Source organism: Rhinopithecus roxellana, chromosome 5 (genome assembly GCF_007565055.1).
Source record: "Rhinopithecus roxellana isolate Shanxi Qingling chromosome 5, ASM756505v1, whole genome shotgun sequence".
In the NCBI taxonomy this organism is placed as follows: domain Eukaryota; kingdom Metazoa; phylum Chordata; class Mammalia; order Primates; family Cercopithecidae; genus Rhinopithecus; species Rhinopithecus roxellana.
This window is the reverse complement of record NC_044553.1, coordinates 20,248,017-20,265,635: the sequence shown is the minus strand read 5'-3', so window position 1 is coordinate 20,265,635 and position 17,619 is coordinate 20,248,017. Positions and strand designations below refer to the sequence as shown.

Here is a 17,619-nt window from a genome sequence, read left to right as displayed (position 1 = left end):
CCAGTGATACTAGGACCCTTAACTGGCACTTTGCTAGGGGCTTTTACAAACACCATCCCATTTGTTTCTTAAACCCCTGCAAAGTGGGTTTTCTTAATGCCCATCTGCAGGTGAAGAAATGAGCTCCTGAAGAAACTTGTGCAGGGTCACATAGCTAGACAGTTGAGAAGTCAGGAGGAGAATGGAATCACTGTGGAAAGGGCTGTGAGGTCCCCTGGGCAGGCAAGGAACTGGCCTGCAGGAGGGGCTGGACCGGATTCATCAAATGAATAAATAAGTGCATGATGTTGAGTGAGTATGTTTAGAGGAAAGTGTTTGCTGTCTTCTTGCCTCGGGAGAAGTGAAAGTAGATGCAGGAGATGTGAAATAAAGAGACATGATTATTGTAATTATTGTGGTCAAATGAGAAAACATAAGAAAATACTTTGATAATGTGAAAACACTGTTATACTGTGTAGGATTTTACTATGGTTTTTTTAATCATTTCTAATTCGGTTTATGGTTAAGTCAATAAAAAGCAGCCTCCTCTGAATGGGAATCAGGTGCAGAATAATAAGGACATTATTTCTGTCTACATAAAGATCTCACAAAGTTGGTTTCTTAATAGTATATATATGCATACATCTGTATGTTTGTGTATGTAAGGCAGAAAGAACATTCTGGACGGATGCACACCACACTTAAAAGAGTTGTTACTTGTGGAGAGGATCTTTCCCTTTAAAAAAAAAAAAGCCAGATGTGGTTGCATGCACCTGTAGTCCCGTCTACTCAGGAGACTGAGATGAGAGGATTACCTGAGCCCAAGAGCTGCAATGAGCTAGAATCTCACCACTGCACTACAGCCTAGATTATAGAGCGAGACTGGCTCTTAAAAACCAAAATCCATCAAGAAGATAAATACGCATTGTTTGTATAAATAATAGCTTCTAAAAAAGAAAAAAACAGGAAGGGGGTCATCCCAGATAATGGAATTGATAGAAACAAGGCAAGACCACTTTCCCCCTCTGTGAGGGTGGACTGTGACCGTACCAGGGAAGCTATTCTGCCTTGAAATGCAGCACTAGAGGTTGGTGTGTGTAGTTTTTGACTATGACGTGTCCAGGAAGAGAAAGCATCAATACAACAAAATCAGATTCTCATGGTGACTTTAATTCACATTTTGTGTCCTTCTAGAATGCTTTCATGATATGTCTTGGTACTTCATTAAAACAAAAACAAACACTGCCACCCATGCCGACAGGTGGGAAGAGTGTCACCTTATTTGAACTTAATTTATTCGGCCTTTGACAAGCACCTTATAGCCAGTATCCTCAAGGGGCAACAAAATGACATTGCAGTTCAAAAGTGCTTTAAAAACTTGTTTTTCCCAAAGCTAATCTGCATGTCACCATTCTCCAGAGTACATTGAAAATCCCCTACAGGAAAGTGCTGATAACATTGAGCACGGAAACCACTCCTGGCTGGTGGCGCTGGGGACTGCTGCTTAAAGTCAGAGCTGCTGGGTTGAATGTAGAGAAAAGGATTGAGGGTATTGACTTCAGAGATCTCCCAGGGAATGAATGTGATTGGTTTTAACTCCATGTTTTATGGCAGGCGAAATAGTTAATTCTGATTAAAAGCAAGCCTGGATTCTCAGAGATAAATGGTTGGAGACAATGAACTCTGCACTTTCTGAGGGGCATTGTGAAGAGCCTTATCTCCTGGGTTGTCTTGCATACTTACTCTCCTCTGACAAGCACCCCCCTCTTCTTCAGGGGTGCAAGCCACCTATGCCAGCTGGAGGGCAGAGTTCCATTCGTGAAATCCTTGAGACATATGTACTGTAAAGTACAAAAATGTATAGGAAAGAAAACTGAAGATGATTAATAAAGTTCATATTGGACACCCCTCAGAGGTCTAAATTGATGGTGCCCCACCTGGGCCTAATTTATAATAAACATCTGTCCTTTTAGACATCACTTAAGGGTCGATAGTTGGGATATGGAGATGTTGGGATACAGTTATCAGCCTCTCACATCCAGCCACAGGCCCAGGGTCAGCATCTGAAAGCATTAAAGCAAAAACAGGCACCATCTCCACTTCCTTTCTGAGCCAGGACCACCTCCTTCCCACAGTCAGTGTGTGGTAGAGCCTGGTGGCAGGTCCCGGCAGGCAAGGACATTAGCACACAGCATCAGAGGAATTACTGATGTTTCATATGGATCTTATGGAATAGGTTGATTTTATTTTCATTTTTACCCTACCCATTTGGAGATGTAGAATAAAGCCTCTGGTTTTGTTTTCTTTCTGATCTTTTTTCTTTTTTTCTGTTTGTTTTGCCTTCATTCCTGCCTAAAAATATTTGTTTATTCATTCGTTCGTTTTTTTGAGACAGGTTCTCACTCTGTTGCCCAGGCTGGAGTACAATGGTGTGCTCTCAGCTCACTGTAGCGTCAACCTCCTGGGCTCAGGCAATTCTCCTGCCTCAGCCCCCTGAGTAGCTGGGATTCCAGGTGTGTGCCACCACACCTGGCTAATTTTTTAATAGAGATGGTGTTTTGCCATGTTGCCCAGGCTGGTCTCAGATTCCTGGGCTCAAGCAATCCTCCCATCTTGGCCTGCGATTACAGGCATGAGCCGCCGCACACGGCCCATTTATTTTCTTAAACCAGATCGAATCTAAACAGAAACTGGAGAAGAAATCCTATTCAGGCTTGGTATTTATTGTGCATTCCTCCCAAATCTTTACTCATTGCCAAAGGTCCTCCTGAGTTCACAGAACCCAGGCCAGAGCCCTGGAAACGCCTCTGCTCATCAGCTGCCTAATTGCCTCTCTACACTGGGCACCACCAAGTCTCTCCCTCAGTCTCAGAGCTCAGTTGCTTCTGCACCTCATCAGGGATCCAGCCATCAAAGCCAAGGCTGGGGACACTTTGATTAGAGTAATCCTACCAATAATGCAGTTCACCTTTGTAACTGCAAATTTTCTAGTAGCTGTATTTTTTAAAAGTAAAAAGAAACAGATCAAATGCATTTTAATAATGTTTTTAGTTCAAATAATATGTTTTATTTAACCCAGTATAGCCAAAATATCCATTTTAACATGTAGTCAGTATTAAAGTTACCTAAATATTTCACTTTTTTTTTTTTTTTTTTTGGCTGGTCTTTGAAATCCCATGTGTATTTTATTTACACTTACAGCATGTCTCAAATTGGACTAGCCACATGGAGTGCTCAGGAGTCCCATGTAGGGACCAGCTACCGTGTTAGATAGCCCAGGCATAGCATCTGTGTTGTGGGCCCTGACACCCCTTTTTGGATTCATCCAGGAAGTAGGACCTCACATGCACCATCATCACCTCTCACATGCGACTCTGACCTTTTTCCCAACCCAGCGTAAGAACTCTTCCCTCTCGCTTCTGCTCTCCTCCTTTTCACATCTGCATTCTAATCTGTTGGTGAAGATGGGTACAATCCTGCTTGACCATTTCATTCAGTTTCTCTATCCCCTATGGTTAATTTGTTTTTTTCAAAAATGTATTTTTATATGATGAAATTTTAAAAAACAACTGCTTTCTTTCCTATACTGGACTTCTTTAGTTTGTTCTGGTCCTTATATCTGTTAGTATCCTCAGATTATCTTGAAATCCTCAGAGATTTGAAATACTAGTACTGACTGTACAGTTTCTTACTCAAATTGATAGCATGTGGAAAGTTGAGAGCAAGCCATGCCATGGCTCCCTGGTATTCTCCTTCGTGGGTTTAAGGAAGCAGCATTTTACATTCTTTGGCTTAGAGTTCCCCCAAAGCACGTTCTGTCTAAGGGCTTGTTTCTGTACCTGCTTTAATTACGGTTTCTTCTCCAGTGTATGTTCCTGATGAGTGGGAGGTGGCTCGGGAGAAGATCACCATGAGCCGGGAACTTGGGCAGGGGTCGTTTGGGATGGTCTATGAAGGAGTTGCCAAGGGTGTGGTGAAAGACGAACCTGAAACCAGAGTGGCCATTAAAACAGTGAACGAGGCCGCGAGCATGCGTGAAAGGATTGAGTTTCTCAACGAGGCTTCTGTGATGAAGGAGTTCAATTGTCACCATGTGGTAAGAGAAAGTTCCTGAAAAGCCAAAATGCTGCACAGGAAGAGGGTATCACACAAGCCCCTCAGTGTGTTCTTGGCTACATATACCCGTGGGTTTGGTGTCTTGCCTTTGCCTTCTGGATAGTTACCCCATTACCTCACTGTTACCTTCCGACCCCTATGCTCAGACTAGGCCATAGCACCACAGAGACAGTTCCAGACAACACAGGCACCAGCAAGGGCCACCCTGACCCTCTCAGTCTTTCTCTTTTTGATTCCTCCCAGGTGCGGTTGCTGGGTGTGGTGTCCCAGGGCCAGCCAACGCTGGTCATCATGGAACTGATGACACGGGGCGATCTCAAAAGTTATCTCCGGTCTCTGAGGCCAGAAATGGAGGTCAGTTTTCATTTCCACCAGTATTACGTGTTGCCTTGTCTAGCTGTCTTTCCTTTAGAACCTCTCTGCAAGGAAATGCTGTGTCTTTAAATCAGTTTACTTTTCCAGCGTCCAGTGTTTCTTACTGCATGCTCGGTTATAGGTCATTTGTGCAAAGGATTTCCCCAACTAGAGTCAGATGCTGATCTTTGTGAGGGGAACTTCCTGTCCCTTGGATCCCCTCTGCTAAGCCCCTCTGTGCCTTTGTTCCTGCATTCCCTCTGCCCCCAGTCCCCTCCCCACATCAGTGTCCACCTGCCAAGCCAGGCCAGTGCCACTCTTTCCTCGAAGTTTTCCTGTCCCACTCCAGTAACCATCTCCTCTGCTAACTTCTCGATGCGCTTGACTCATGTCCTTGCATGCATTCTCTCTCGTTGTGTTGTGTTGTGTTGTTGTGGGAGTGTGTCCCCCCGCCTCCACCCCGTTGTGTTTAGCTTTTCACGTCAGTCCAAACATGTGGCTCGGGGCCGCATTTGTGGCAGGCACTCTGTCAATAAATGTGTGTTACAGTTGAAGGTTAAGCTGCCTGGATTCTTGCCCTTGCATCTGAGAAGTTGCTGGGTGATTTCCTACCCAGCTCTGTGCACAAGGTGTTCACCCATTCATAAACCTACTCCCCACACACAGTCCCCTTCCTCGACATTGTTGGTGGTCCTTGTCTTTGCCACTGGGAATCTGGTTTCCTCAGACTCTACGTCCACCTTTCAGGATTGATCCAGGGTCAATGTCTTGCATGCACTTTTGAATGAATGATCCCACCTCAGTGGCAGGATTTCTGCTTAGTTTCCTAAAAATTTCACTTTGGGTTATGAGCTTCAAATTCTAAACCTGCTGAAGTCCTGTGCAATTTTTCGTTAGTCACCGTGTTATCTCCCCACACTGTAGTATTAACCCACAGGCCAGCTTTTTAACATACGCAGGCATGACTTTTGAGTAATTAATTCTACAGATAAGCTGGGAGATAAATGCTGAGAAATAAAGCCAGCAACAGTTAACTGTGTTTTCATTTGGCTGCCTCCATGGATTCGAAGTCCTCATTTTGACCCTTATTTTGCTACTTACGGGGAAGCAGTGTGTCTGCTTTTATTCCTTAGATGCAGTAACTTCCCCTTCTCGGCCCCTTTGGAAGTTCTTTTGCCGTTCTTCATTTGAGCTTTTTTTTTTAATGTGCTTTGAATCGGCAACTTAATCGTCTTCCAAGTGACAGTTTCTTAATTTTAGTTCCAAACACCTGTTCATGTATGACTTCATTTATTTGCAGCACATGGTGTTTGGGGCCAAGTGTGGACTGGGGCTCCAAGCAGGGTGGTTTACAAAACTCCCACCCTCTGTTCCGCCAAGTATTGGTACCCAGCACCCCTGGGTGTTAGTGCCTCTTCCTGGTTCACTCACTCACTTTCTGTCTCTCTCTCTTTCTCTCTGTCTCTCTCGCTCTCTTTCTTTCTCTTTCTTTCTCTTCTTTCTTTTCTTTCTTTCTTTCATTCTGTCTTTCTGTCTGTCTGTCTTGATGGAGTTTTGCTCTGTTGCCCAGGCTGGGGTGCAGTGGCGTGATCTCAGCTCACTGCAACCTCCACCACCCAGGTTCAAGCGATTCTCCTGCCTCAATCTCCCAGGTAGCTGGGTTTACAGGTGTGCACCACCATGCCCAGCTAATTTTTGTATTTTTAGTAGAGACGGGGTTTCACCATGTTGACCAGGCTGGTCTTGAACTCCTGACCTCAGGTGATTCACCCACCTCAGCCTCCCAAAGTGCTGGGATTACAGGTGTGAGTCGCTGTGCCTGGCCCTTGGTTCACTTTAATACACAAAACAGCATGAAGGAGAAAAGCTTGATGAAACAGGTGACTGGAGAGTTGGCAGAGTATTTCTTGCCAGCATCGTTTGAGGCACCTCTGAAAAGTCCGAAACTTACTCCCTTCCTCCCGTTTCAGGCACAGAATAAAAATTCAGAACATGTGGCCTCGGTCGTGGCTCTGCGGCTGGCTGCCTGTGGTCCTCAGCCAGCCACTACAGGTTCCTGGGCTTCAGTATTCCCAATATAAAATAAGAGGGTGGGACAAGATTATTGAAGTCCCTTTCAGAACTAAAATTCACCTTTAGATTGGTCAGATTTAAATTTTTTTTTTCTAGCTCATGTCAAGTATTAAAATGTGCGTGCTTACCCTGCAGTTTCATTATATTCTGTCTGCTCCCCCGACCAAGATTCACTTTTTTCTCACTAAGCGTACGTGTATGTGTATACTTGCCTTAAATAGCTCTAACCAAATTAAAGATTTCTGCTAAGACGAATGAAAGAATGGCAGTGCAACACCATAAACTGACAAAATTTCAGCACTCTCTTTCTCTGTGCTTAAAGTTGAGTGCTTTTGTTGATTCTTTTGTTCACGGCGATTATAAATGACCACTTCATAACACATATACGTCATATTGTAATATTCAAGTATTGTGAGCGTAAACTTTACGTTTCACATGCATATTTTCTAATGCACCACACATATCTAAAGCCCTAAAAAGTAGTGATTTGGACTTACCCTCAGTGACTTAGAGTCACTTCCCCAGATAACCACGTGATAAGTATTTTAAGTCACCAAGAGACTGCTTTGACAGCCTGTTCAAAATTCAAAGGTTTCTGTCACTGAGTGTAGAGAACCAACCCAGAAGTACTGCAGAGTTGTTATACTGATTCCAAATACTAGCTTTCAGTAGAAACTAGCACCTCGCAGGGCAACAGCCACCATCCACTGAGCATTGACTACGTGCCAGGCACCACTGGGTACTTTCTGTGCGTGGCCCCAGGTCATCTTCTAATCAGTGAAACCATCGTGATACCCCATGTGGAAGAGCCTGGGCATGCTCATCCGGTGGCCAGCCTACAGGTTTGAGACCTATCAGAGCCCTGTGGCTTTGCAGTGTTGTATGAGATGCTTTGCGGTCAAGAAAACCAAGGTAAAGTCTGTTGCACTTGGATATGCGAAAGTAAAAGGTAGCGTGAAAATTAGGGACTAGTGATTGTTTTAGGATGGAGAAACTTGGGCATGTTTTATATAAAGCTTTTTTCTAAATGGATGTATTATTTAGGGGTAATTGTTTTTAATTCCAAAGCCAGCATGTTGCTGTCCTCTGCAAACAGGAGATGCTTATCCATGTTACTTATTCCTGGTCTCCTCCAAGATAAGCTCCAGCTGGACTTCAGTTGTCAAGGGCTTGTCTTCCATAATGCCCACAGAAAATAATAATGCCACACTGTAAGGTGAAAAGAGTAATCCTGGTATTTTTGTATTTTAGAAGAAGGTTGAAGGGAAAGAAAAGGATTAAATAAGTTATAATGATGCTTTTATGGGAAACAAAATATACCATGTCTATTTGGAAACACATTTGCTTACTTCCACACAGCCTTTGTAATGTGCTCTCCTTCCTCTTATCTGTACTTTGGTGATGGAAATAAAAGGAACATATAAACGAATAGTAATTTGAGTAACTGAGAATCCTTACTACCAAAAATTGCTTGTTTCACTTTAAAAAATTTTTTGCCCTACCCAAAATAGAAACTGCTGGTCCTAGAGAGAGCAAACTGGTGTTTCCCTCGGCAGCTCTGTGATGTGGTCAGGGAGCAAGCGCAGATAAACTTGCAGGAGCACACAGGTGCCATGCTCTCCATGATGGTTTGTTCCTTCCGAGCAAGTCCTGGTTTCTTAGCATAAACAACCCACGGTGCCCAGATTGGACAAAGATGGTCTGCAAACCTCAAAAGAAAACTGGCATGGAAAAAAAAACCCAAAATTCTCATGTGAATTTTTTTTAATCTCCAACAGAATAATCCAGTCCTAGCACCTCCAAGCCTAAGCAAGATGATTCAGATGGCTGGAGAGATTGCAGACGGCATGGCATACCTGAACGCCAACAAGTTCGTCCACAGAGACCTTGCTGCCCGGAATTGCATGGTAGCCGAGGATTTCACAGTCAAAATTGGAGGTGTGTCCTTAGCTTTCCAGATCTGAGCAAGAACTAAACTCAAAGGTGTTTTGAGGACCTTGTTGGCATTAGTCTGCCCCTGGAGAGGTTTTCTAGTGTGTCCCTTGAGTGCACGGACTCTTTCTTGGGAATGATATGATCGTCTCCAGTTGATGGTCACAAACCTGGCGTGGTTGGTCCCAGTGCTGATCGCTCGTGGACATGGTGGTTCAGCTACTGGGCATGGTCCCTGAGGCTGCCTCTCCAGATATTTGAGGCATTTCTTGGTAGGACACATCTTAGCATTGGTTACAGACATAATCAAGACAGTGTCTTCGGGAGATTTTGACTTGGGAATAAAACTCATTGTCCAACCTTGCATTCATCCCTCAAATTTTCCTAGCTTATAAGGAGCATTGCTCCCCTTCCAGGGGTCCACATTGTTTTCTAAGAGGCGAGCTGTTGAAGCCTCTGCACAGAGCAGGAGAAGTGGCAGGAGCTGGCATGGCACTGCCTTAGGTGAGGGACGATCACTGCTCACTGGGTTTCACAGCCAGGGCCGGCCAGCCTCCAAGCTCTCGACCACTCTCTCACAACACTTACTGTCCTGCTCTTAGCTGAGCAGCCTACCGGTTAGACCCCCTTGTTGCCACCACCCACTATCACACCGGAAAAGGGGTTGGATTGAATTTCTGAGCAATGGTTAAAACCCACTTCAGCCTTTAGATTTGTGTTTTTACTTTGATCTTTTAATCTGCCTAATAAAACACACATAACATCAGGGCTGCTCAGGAAACCACTACTTTTACCAGGATTCTCATCTTCCCACTATGATATGATGATAGTTTAGAAAAATACCAAATATTTATCCTGAGAAATTGCAGGGGAGATTTAACACCCAAAAGAAGCTATTTCAAATAGACCTCTGTGTCTAGTTCTTGAGCTGCCTTTTCTGGAAGTGTTCGCCTTCCTTTAGTAACATATTTTTTTCTTTTAGTAGTGATTTTTAAATGAAATGTTTTAGCACCTTTAGTGAACAATTAGAATCTTTTAGAGAATGGTTTCTTTTTTTGAGACGGAGTTTTGCTCTTGTTGCCCAAGCTGGAGTGCAATGGCGCAATCTTGGCTCACCACAACCTCCACCTCCCAGGGTCAAGCCATTCTCCTGCCTCAGCCTGCTGAGGAGCTGGGATTACAGGCGCATGCCACCACACCCAGCTAGTTTTTTGTATTTTTAGTAAAAACGGGGTTTCATCATGTTAGCCAGGCTAGTCTTGAACTCCTGACCTCAGGTGATCCACCCGCCTCGGCCTCTCAAAGTGGTGTGATTACGGGCGTGAACCACCGTGCCCGGCTGAGAATGGTTTCTAAAGTAGGAGTGAATGTCTCTTTTTCCTCTGTAGGAGCTAGAGGTATTGAAACGGAACCATGTCCCAGAGCGCACATCCCTCCATCATCAGAGTTCCTTGTTCAGGATCCACCAGTGCGTCCCTAAGTTTGGCACGTTGTGGTGTCCTCACGTTTGGTGCCCTGTGAAGCTGGGCAGCCCTCAGAGAGGCAAAGGAGTCCCGAGAGGCCGTCCTGCCTCAGGGCTCCCGGGAAGAGTTGCCCGCGTCCCTGGCTGGGCTTCCTTCGTGCACCCAGCTCACTTCTTCCCCTTCTCCTTCCCCTTCCCTCTCTGCAGAACTCAGATTGTCCCCATGGAAATGCCAGCCAGCTCCCCTTTCCCAGCGCAGGGGAGAGCACAGAGACTGGGAAGCCAGGTGGGCCTGAGGTGGGCCAGTTCTGTCACTTATTGATGAGGGACTTGGGCCAGGTGCCTTAACCCGGGAGCCTCAATTTCTTCACCTCGGAAGTAGGGTGATAATGTAACAGACCCCATGGGATTGTGAGGACTTGGTACAGGAAAGCAGCAGCATGTGCCTGGCACGGGGCAGGGCCTCTCCAGATGGCAGTTCCTGTCTGTGTCGTCTTCCCACCCTCCTGGCACATGGGAGGAACTCAGTTTCTCCCCACTGTGCATCACACTGGGAGAGGTGTTTTTTGTGCCAATTGCCATTTTAAATCCAAATCAGCAGGGATCATGTTTGCTGTTGAACCATGTGGCATATTTATAGTGATTTTTTGTGTGTGATCATGGTTTTTCTTTCTAGAATTTTAAGCTTTTCATGTGTGCTGAGGAAGATCATTTGTGTTTTTTAGTAGGATTCCTTTTCCACTTTGTGCAAGTAAAGGCAAATCCCCTATTTGCATGTGACTGGATTAATTCACAGATAACACTGTCGCACTTCATTTTTATTCTTCACAAGGGTTCAAGATGTTTTCCCAATGCCCAGCGTCTCATGGATGACAAATATGACAAGTAATTTTACCAGAGGCAGTTTGAGGGCTCTTAGCATAGCGCAAGTAAATTATGTTGGTTCAAGTCCAAGGAACTTTGTTCTCTTTGTGTTTGCTTTTGTAGCCTTACCTCTTTGTGGCATGAGTTAGAGACATACATGAGCATTTTAAAGTAGAGAAGCCCTTTCTCCTGGGAAGGAGAATGGAAGAGTCCACTTAAGAAAAGGTTGTATTAAATCTGACAAAGCAGCAATAATTTAGCATTATAAAGCGAGCCTGCCATCAAACATCATTATGTGGCATCTTCTGGAGAAATGGAAAATGGAAGAAATTTTCAAAAATGAGTGGGAGTATTATGTTGAAAAACATATTGAGTAATAGCTTCAGGGGCCTCGTAAATAGCATCTCTTCGGCATCTTACTGGGTACTTTTGTCATCATGAATTGTTACTCCGAATATTTTCCCCCTTATTAAGCAGTGAAATTATTTACTTTTCTCCAATGATGGGGCAGTGCTACCAAGTAAATAAGCATCTGTACTCTCCTGTTTATTTGGTCAGGTTTTAAAACCGTGTGTAAATGACCATTGGTCTCTGCAGTACTACATATTTTCTTAAATCGTGGGACTCTAATTTTTACACTGCCTCCGTTTTTCTTAATTTTTATTTTCTTTTTTTTTTTTTTTTGAGACAGAGTCTCGCTCTGTCACCCAGGCTGGAGTGCTGTGGCCAGATCTCAGCTCACTGCAAGCTCCGCCTCCCAGGTTCACGCCATTCTCCTGCCTCAGCCTCCCGGGTAGCTGGGACTACAGGTGCCGCCACCTCGCCCGGCTAGTTTTTTGTATTTTTTAGTAGAGACAGGGTTTCACCGTATTAGCCAGGATGGTCTCAATCTCCTGACGTCGTGATCCGCCCGCCTCGGCCTCCCAAAGTGCTGGGATTACAGGCTTGAGCCACCGCACCCGGCTAATTTTTATTTTCAAGACAGGGTCTCACTTATGTCACCCAAGCTGGAGTACAGTGTTGTGATCATGGCTCACTGCAGCCTCGACCTCCAGGGCTCAAGTGATTCTTCCACCTTAGCCTCCCAAGTAGCTGGAACACAGGCGCACACCATCACTCACAAGTGGCTAATTTTTTATTTTTTTTATACAGACAGGGTCTTGCTATGTTGCCCAGGCTGATCTTGAATTCCTGGGTGCAAGCAGTCTTCCTGCCGTGGCCTCCCAAAGTACTGGGATTACAGGTGTTGAGTCACTGCACTCAGCCTGCCTCCCATTTAAATGCAATAAACGAATTAACTTCTTAAGGGAATCAGATTGTAAATATGTTAAAAGTGGAGATTGCTTGGTATTTGCTTGTCATGTGATTAATCATCCCTTACTGTCTCCACCTTATGAAATTGCAAACCCTAATATTTGGCCGCCTTAAAGTGGGACATGTCTGTGTCTTGCCTTGTTTCTCTCCACACATAATGAGTATAGGGTCCTCTGCTGCGACAGTAGTGGTGCCTGCTCCAGCGTGTGACTCTGCACTCTCTTTTCCCCTTATAGATTTTGGGATGACGCGAGATATCTATGAAACAGACTATTACCGGAAAGGAGGGAAAGGGCTGTTGCCCGTGCGCTGGATGTCTCCCGAGTCCCTCAAGGATGGAGTCTTCACCACTTACTCAGACGTCTGGTATGACAGCCTTTACTGCAATGCCAGCCTGGAGCCCCCAGCCTCCTCACTTCCCACCAGCTCAGTCTCCAGGGCTTTACCTTTCTCTGTTCATTGTTACCCATTTCCAGCTTTAGCTCAGTGTTATGTGAGCCACACTTCTTCATCATTGAGGTGTTCCTGTTGTCAGTGGGCTAGCTAAGGGCAGAAGCGCATTTGTGGGATTTTAAAGAATTTGTGGGACCACCATTTCTTTCCATCTTCAATGGATACCAATTATGTTTCCAGGAGCTGGGATGTGCCAGAAGCCATCATCTCTTTTTGTTTCTTCCCTGCCTGCCTTCTTTCTCTTTTCCTCTTTCTTAATAAACAGATACTGTCTGTGTGTCTGCCTCACCTAATCTAACCCTCAGATTGCAGACAGTGCTTTATTTAGACCCAAAGCTTATGAGCCCTGATTGTTTTCCTGCTGGTCCCATCTGCTGTCTGTCTTTCAGTGGGCATCCACCGTTGCTGACCCAGGGATGGTTATGGGAAGCAAAACGTCTCCCTTAATTGTAAACAGTGTCTTCTAGCAGAAGCTCATCGGCCGAGGGATCAGAGGCCTCTAGGTAGTATTGTTTATTGTGGTTCCTTGGCAACGTTGCAGAGAGGCGGTCAGGTTCTGAAATACAACTGAGGTTATTGGCAGGCTGAGGCCCTGGCACAGGCACCTTCTAGAATGTCAGCTAGTGTCTTGGCTTTCCTCTGGGGGGGATCCCATTGCTGTTGTGTTACAGAAATGGTAGTTGTTTACTCCAGCAGTCTGGATGACCGCATAGAGGAACTATTTCAATAGTGACTGACATCATTTTTTTTTTTTAACCTCGTAAACCTTTCACAGTTCAAGGACCTTGGATCTTATTTTGAAGACAGGTGCAAATTGGAAATAGCATTTAAATATGACCTGGCAAAGCATAGTTGCTTCTTGAGCTCAAGTATGAGATCTGTTTTGCAATCAGCTTGTCCCAGATGGTTATCTCTTTACTGTCAAAGCCAAGTGCTCTGCATGGTTTTTAGAGATTGGGATGGTGAGTAGAGGGCAAGCCTGGGTACGTGCATGCATCTGTTTATTCTAGGCTTTGTGCCTCCAAGAGCTTGGAGGTCAGCTTTGTAGTATAATAAAATAGAAAGCTACACAGCCAGGGAGAACAGAAGCAGGATAGAACAATAAAGTGTTGTTAATATCTCTCAGGCAAATTTTACCCAAATTCTGACTAGCAGTTATTGCTACAAGGAGCAACAAAGGGACATAGGGTGTGTTCAATGCCAGTTTCTGTCCATTTGACTGCATAACTACTATGAACCAATACGAAAAGATACGTATAAACATGAATAGACGTTTGGTATTCATTCCATGAAATGTTCAGGCATTGACTGTGCTTCAGGTTTTGTTTGTTTTTTAACACAGGCTTTGAGGATAGCACAGGTCAGGAAGGCTAGGGCGTTGGAGTAGGTTTCTCAGCTGTCTAGGCTCTGAACTAAAGCTGTCCCTCTCAAAAGAATGGAAATGATTTTAGATTGTACTCAACAGCACAAAGCAATGATTCCTAAATAGTTAAAAATCTAGAAAGAAACACAAATTTATTTGACTTTGTAGAAGAGACCCCAGAATTTTAGGATTTGGGATGTATCCCTGCAGTCAGGCGCAGTCCCCAACGCACCCACAGCATCTTTGACAGCTGGTGGTTGAGCTTCTGCTAAGAGGTTTCTAGGGACTCCATGTTCACTTCCTCACAGAAGCAGGCCAGCCTCATGCTTTAGACGTCCTTGTTCTAGGCAAGTCCCTCGTGTTCTGCTGCAGCCTCTGTGTGACACCCATTGGACCTTCTCTCTGTAGCACAATTGCATACCTTGCTCTGTTCTTGATAAGATAGGTCTAGGAGTCATCTAAGGATGTGTATCTGTTCTAGCCAGAAAACCTCCAGGTTTCCTGCTGTCTTCCAAGACTTCATCCCCAGGCCCTTGGGCACTGTAGCTGCTCTCCCCGCAGCTCCCTGTAGCACCTGTCCCTTTGAAATGACAAGGGTGCCCTCTAGGCATGGAGGAAACCAGGCAAAAGACTGGGGAACTGCACCTCATATCCTAGAGCTGTGTCTTCTTCCTGAGCATCTGGATCACCCAACACATAATCTTTATTTTTTATTAAGAAGCCTTCCAAATAGTCACAAATTGCCAAGGTTATTTGCTTCTTTTCATGGCGAATTACCATCTGTGGGGAATGTGGATTTCTCTCTAGGTTTTAATTTGCTGGTGAGTGGGCCAGTACTACCATCGCCTCCTGGTGTGGGGAAGTGTAGTTACTGAATGCTGCCTCCATCCAGCACGGGCATTGCGGGGGGACTCACAGCCGCAGGTCTGCTCCCTGGGGAAACAACCTCAAGATTCCTAATTAGAAAGGGATTTACACAGAGACCTTTATCTAATGTTTGAAGATTAAACCTGTCCATGAAATGGAAGACTTGATTTTACATGAAGTCATGAATAGCCAACACCACATAGGAAAATACCAGCTTTGAAAACCACAGAAGTGTTGCATATTTCTCAGTGCTTCTGACTGGCTGTGTGGCCTTGGTTAAACCTCAGCTTCTCTGGCCTTCAGTTGCTCCATCTGTAAGGTAAGCTCTGTCTAGAGAAGCCTGTGGTACCTGAATAGAGGTTTAAATGGCTGCTGTGACAACTGGTATTGGGTAGAGATGGTTCAATCTCCACACCTTGCAGTTGTCACATTAAGCTGTGAAGGGCGACAGACTCCAGCACTCGGTGGCCCTCAGTGACAGGTGATGCTGACCTCAGACAAGAGTTGCTCAGGAGATAGGCTTTGCAGTTCAACTTGACAAGCATTTGTGGAGAGCTGGGTCTGCTACCTCCTGTATAGATGCCTATGTGTGATGATAAGGCTCTTGGGGGTGTGGAAGATGCAGGGATGATGATGATGATGATGTCGTCGTCGTCATGGTCCTTGAAGGATAAAGTCTTGTGGAGAAGAGGAAGCAATTCTGACAGTTTGGGGTTGCAGAAGCCTTCACAGAAGAGATGAAGTTGTATAGGCACCCTAAGTATGGATTGTCACAAAAGGAGCACTAGGAAGCGGGGCAGGGTGGGGTGGGGGGGTTCCTGGCAGTGAGAATACTAGGCAGGCATGGCAGTAGGGAGCGCCTGCTGCAGATGGGGTTGGTGGGGTTTCCTTGGGGGACTTAGGCTGCAGAGAGATCAAGCCAGGCCTCAGCTGTTGTTTTAGGGATTCTGGACTAATTCTTTAAGCCTTGTTAAGGTTTCTGAACCGGAGGGTGATTAGAGCTGTGCTTGAAGAAGTTCTTGTTAGCCGGAGTATACGGCCGCGTTGAGCAAGACACTGTAACCAAAGAAGAGAGGGGTGTGGTGGACCAGGCAAGGAGGATCCTGCACACTGAGGGAGCTCTGGGGGACTGAAGGAGGGTGCCAGACCTTGGACAGATGTGAGCCTGGGTGGACAGGTCACAGTGGGACTCCGAGGATGCCGAGGGCATGGGTGACAGCAGGCAGACTGCTCAGGTGGAATGGGCATCAGCTGCAGGGAAGCCGGGGAAGAACAGGGCACAAATCAGAGTTCAGTGTGAGACGCACTGAGTTTGTGGGTAGCCCAGTAACCGGGAACTTGGAATGGAGCAGTTGGGCCGTGAGGGCCAAGGTGGGAGCCATGCCGTGAGAATTGGCTGCCTGCAAGCCAGTGACACAGCCAGGAAAGGCACGTGGGGCAAGAGGAGAAGTGGGCCTGGGAGGGAGCCACATCCTCAGGCCATTTCCCAGACCAGCCTGCAGTCAGCAAAAGCAGAGAGCTAGTCATTTCTTCTTTTTTATTTTATTTTTAATTCTTTGTTGTTGGAGAGCTAGTCATTTCTTGTACCAAGCTGCATTTCAGATGTGTGCTCCTACTGCCACTGGCATCTGAGGCATGCTGCCCATATGACTGGGCTGGTTGCAGAAGGCAGAGCTTCCTGCAAAAGCTGAGGGAGAGCCCCTTCTCCCCTGGGCCCAGGCCTCTCTAAGCTGCGCTTTGGCCTCTGGGTCTCTTGTACAACCTGAAGATGACAGCATTTCTTGGTCACTTGCAGTTAAAAAGGACCTTGGGTTGGTCTGTCCTCTGATTGCTAAGATTCTATTTCTGTCTAGCATCTACTTTTAGTATCAATTTGTACAAAAATTTTTGATTCACCAAAAGTAGCTGAAGCAGTGAATAAAACATTCTCATACAGTCAGGGGCCCTGTGGACTTGGGGACAAGGTCAAGGTCCCAAGAACTCTTGGTGGAAAATCTCCTGCCCCAGGTTCTTCCATGAGGGTTGACCAGCACCTGTAGCCCAGGACAGGTCCAGTTAGAATCCCTGCCCCTACTTGCTGATGAGTAGCCTACTTTACTCCACCAAAGGGAACCACGTGGAAAGGCACACAGGCCAGGAAGAATTTGTGAATTATGGAGATTTGCCCTGGGAGGGCACATTTGTTTTGCAGATTTCAGCATTGTCTTTTTTAACATTCTGTCTGAAATTTGTGTACGTGTACTATCTCTTTTAATTTGTTTACAGTAGTTTGATCTTTTAAACTGACAAAGCTGCATGCATGGCAGAATTGCTCACTACAAAGTTATTCCTCAGCCCACTTCTTTGCTTAAGGATTCTTCCTCCATGATACCCCCTACCAGCCAGTGCAGCCCACCCTGGTCCCCCCACCTATGACACAGAGGCCCTCCAGGCCAGCAGCTCCCCAGCTCTGTTTGGAGGTGGGGGAGCAGCAGGAGTTGTCTTCTCCCTTGGCCCGACTGGACCTCAAGATCCCTATACATTCCAGGACCCAGGCCCTCACCCGAGACCAATCAAATCAGAGTTTCTATTGGGTGTCCAGGCCTCTGTTTAAAAACCTCCCCAGGAGATTCTCCTGTGCAGCCAGCAGTGAGAACCACTTGGGTAGAGGTTTCCAAAATTGTCTGATTATAAAAATCACTTGAGAAGCTTGGTAAAGCTTGACCGTCCCAGGCCTCATTCGAGGCTACCAAGTCAATGTCCATGCTGGGGCTTGGACAAGAATGTCATTTTGGGTTAAAGCCGGTTTGGGAGGTACTGCCTTGCCAGGTAAATGGCTGGGACTAGGTAGATGACGAACCCA

General features: G+C 45.7%; 1 protein-coding gene across 3 annotated transcripts in view; it reads left to right on the top strand.

Moving 5' to 3' along the window:
- Positions 1 to 17,619, top strand: part of IGF1R (insulin like growth factor 1 receptor) — a 319,047-nt gene that overhangs the window by 285,153 nt on the left and 16,275 nt on the right. For all 3 annotated transcript variants that reach the window (XM_010382158.2, XM_010382159.2, XM_030930222.1), the window contains 4 exons: positions 3,846 to 4,075; positions 4,339 to 4,449; positions 8,301 to 8,460; positions 12,331 to 12,460. In XM_010382158.2, coding sequence (XP_010380460.1) covers positions 3,846 to 4,075; positions 4,339 to 4,449; positions 8,301 to 8,460; positions 12,331 to 12,460 — 631 coding nt within the window. The remainder of the gene's footprint in view (positions 1 to 3,845; positions 4,076 to 4,338; positions 4,450 to 8,300; positions 8,461 to 12,330; positions 12,461 to 17,619) is intronic.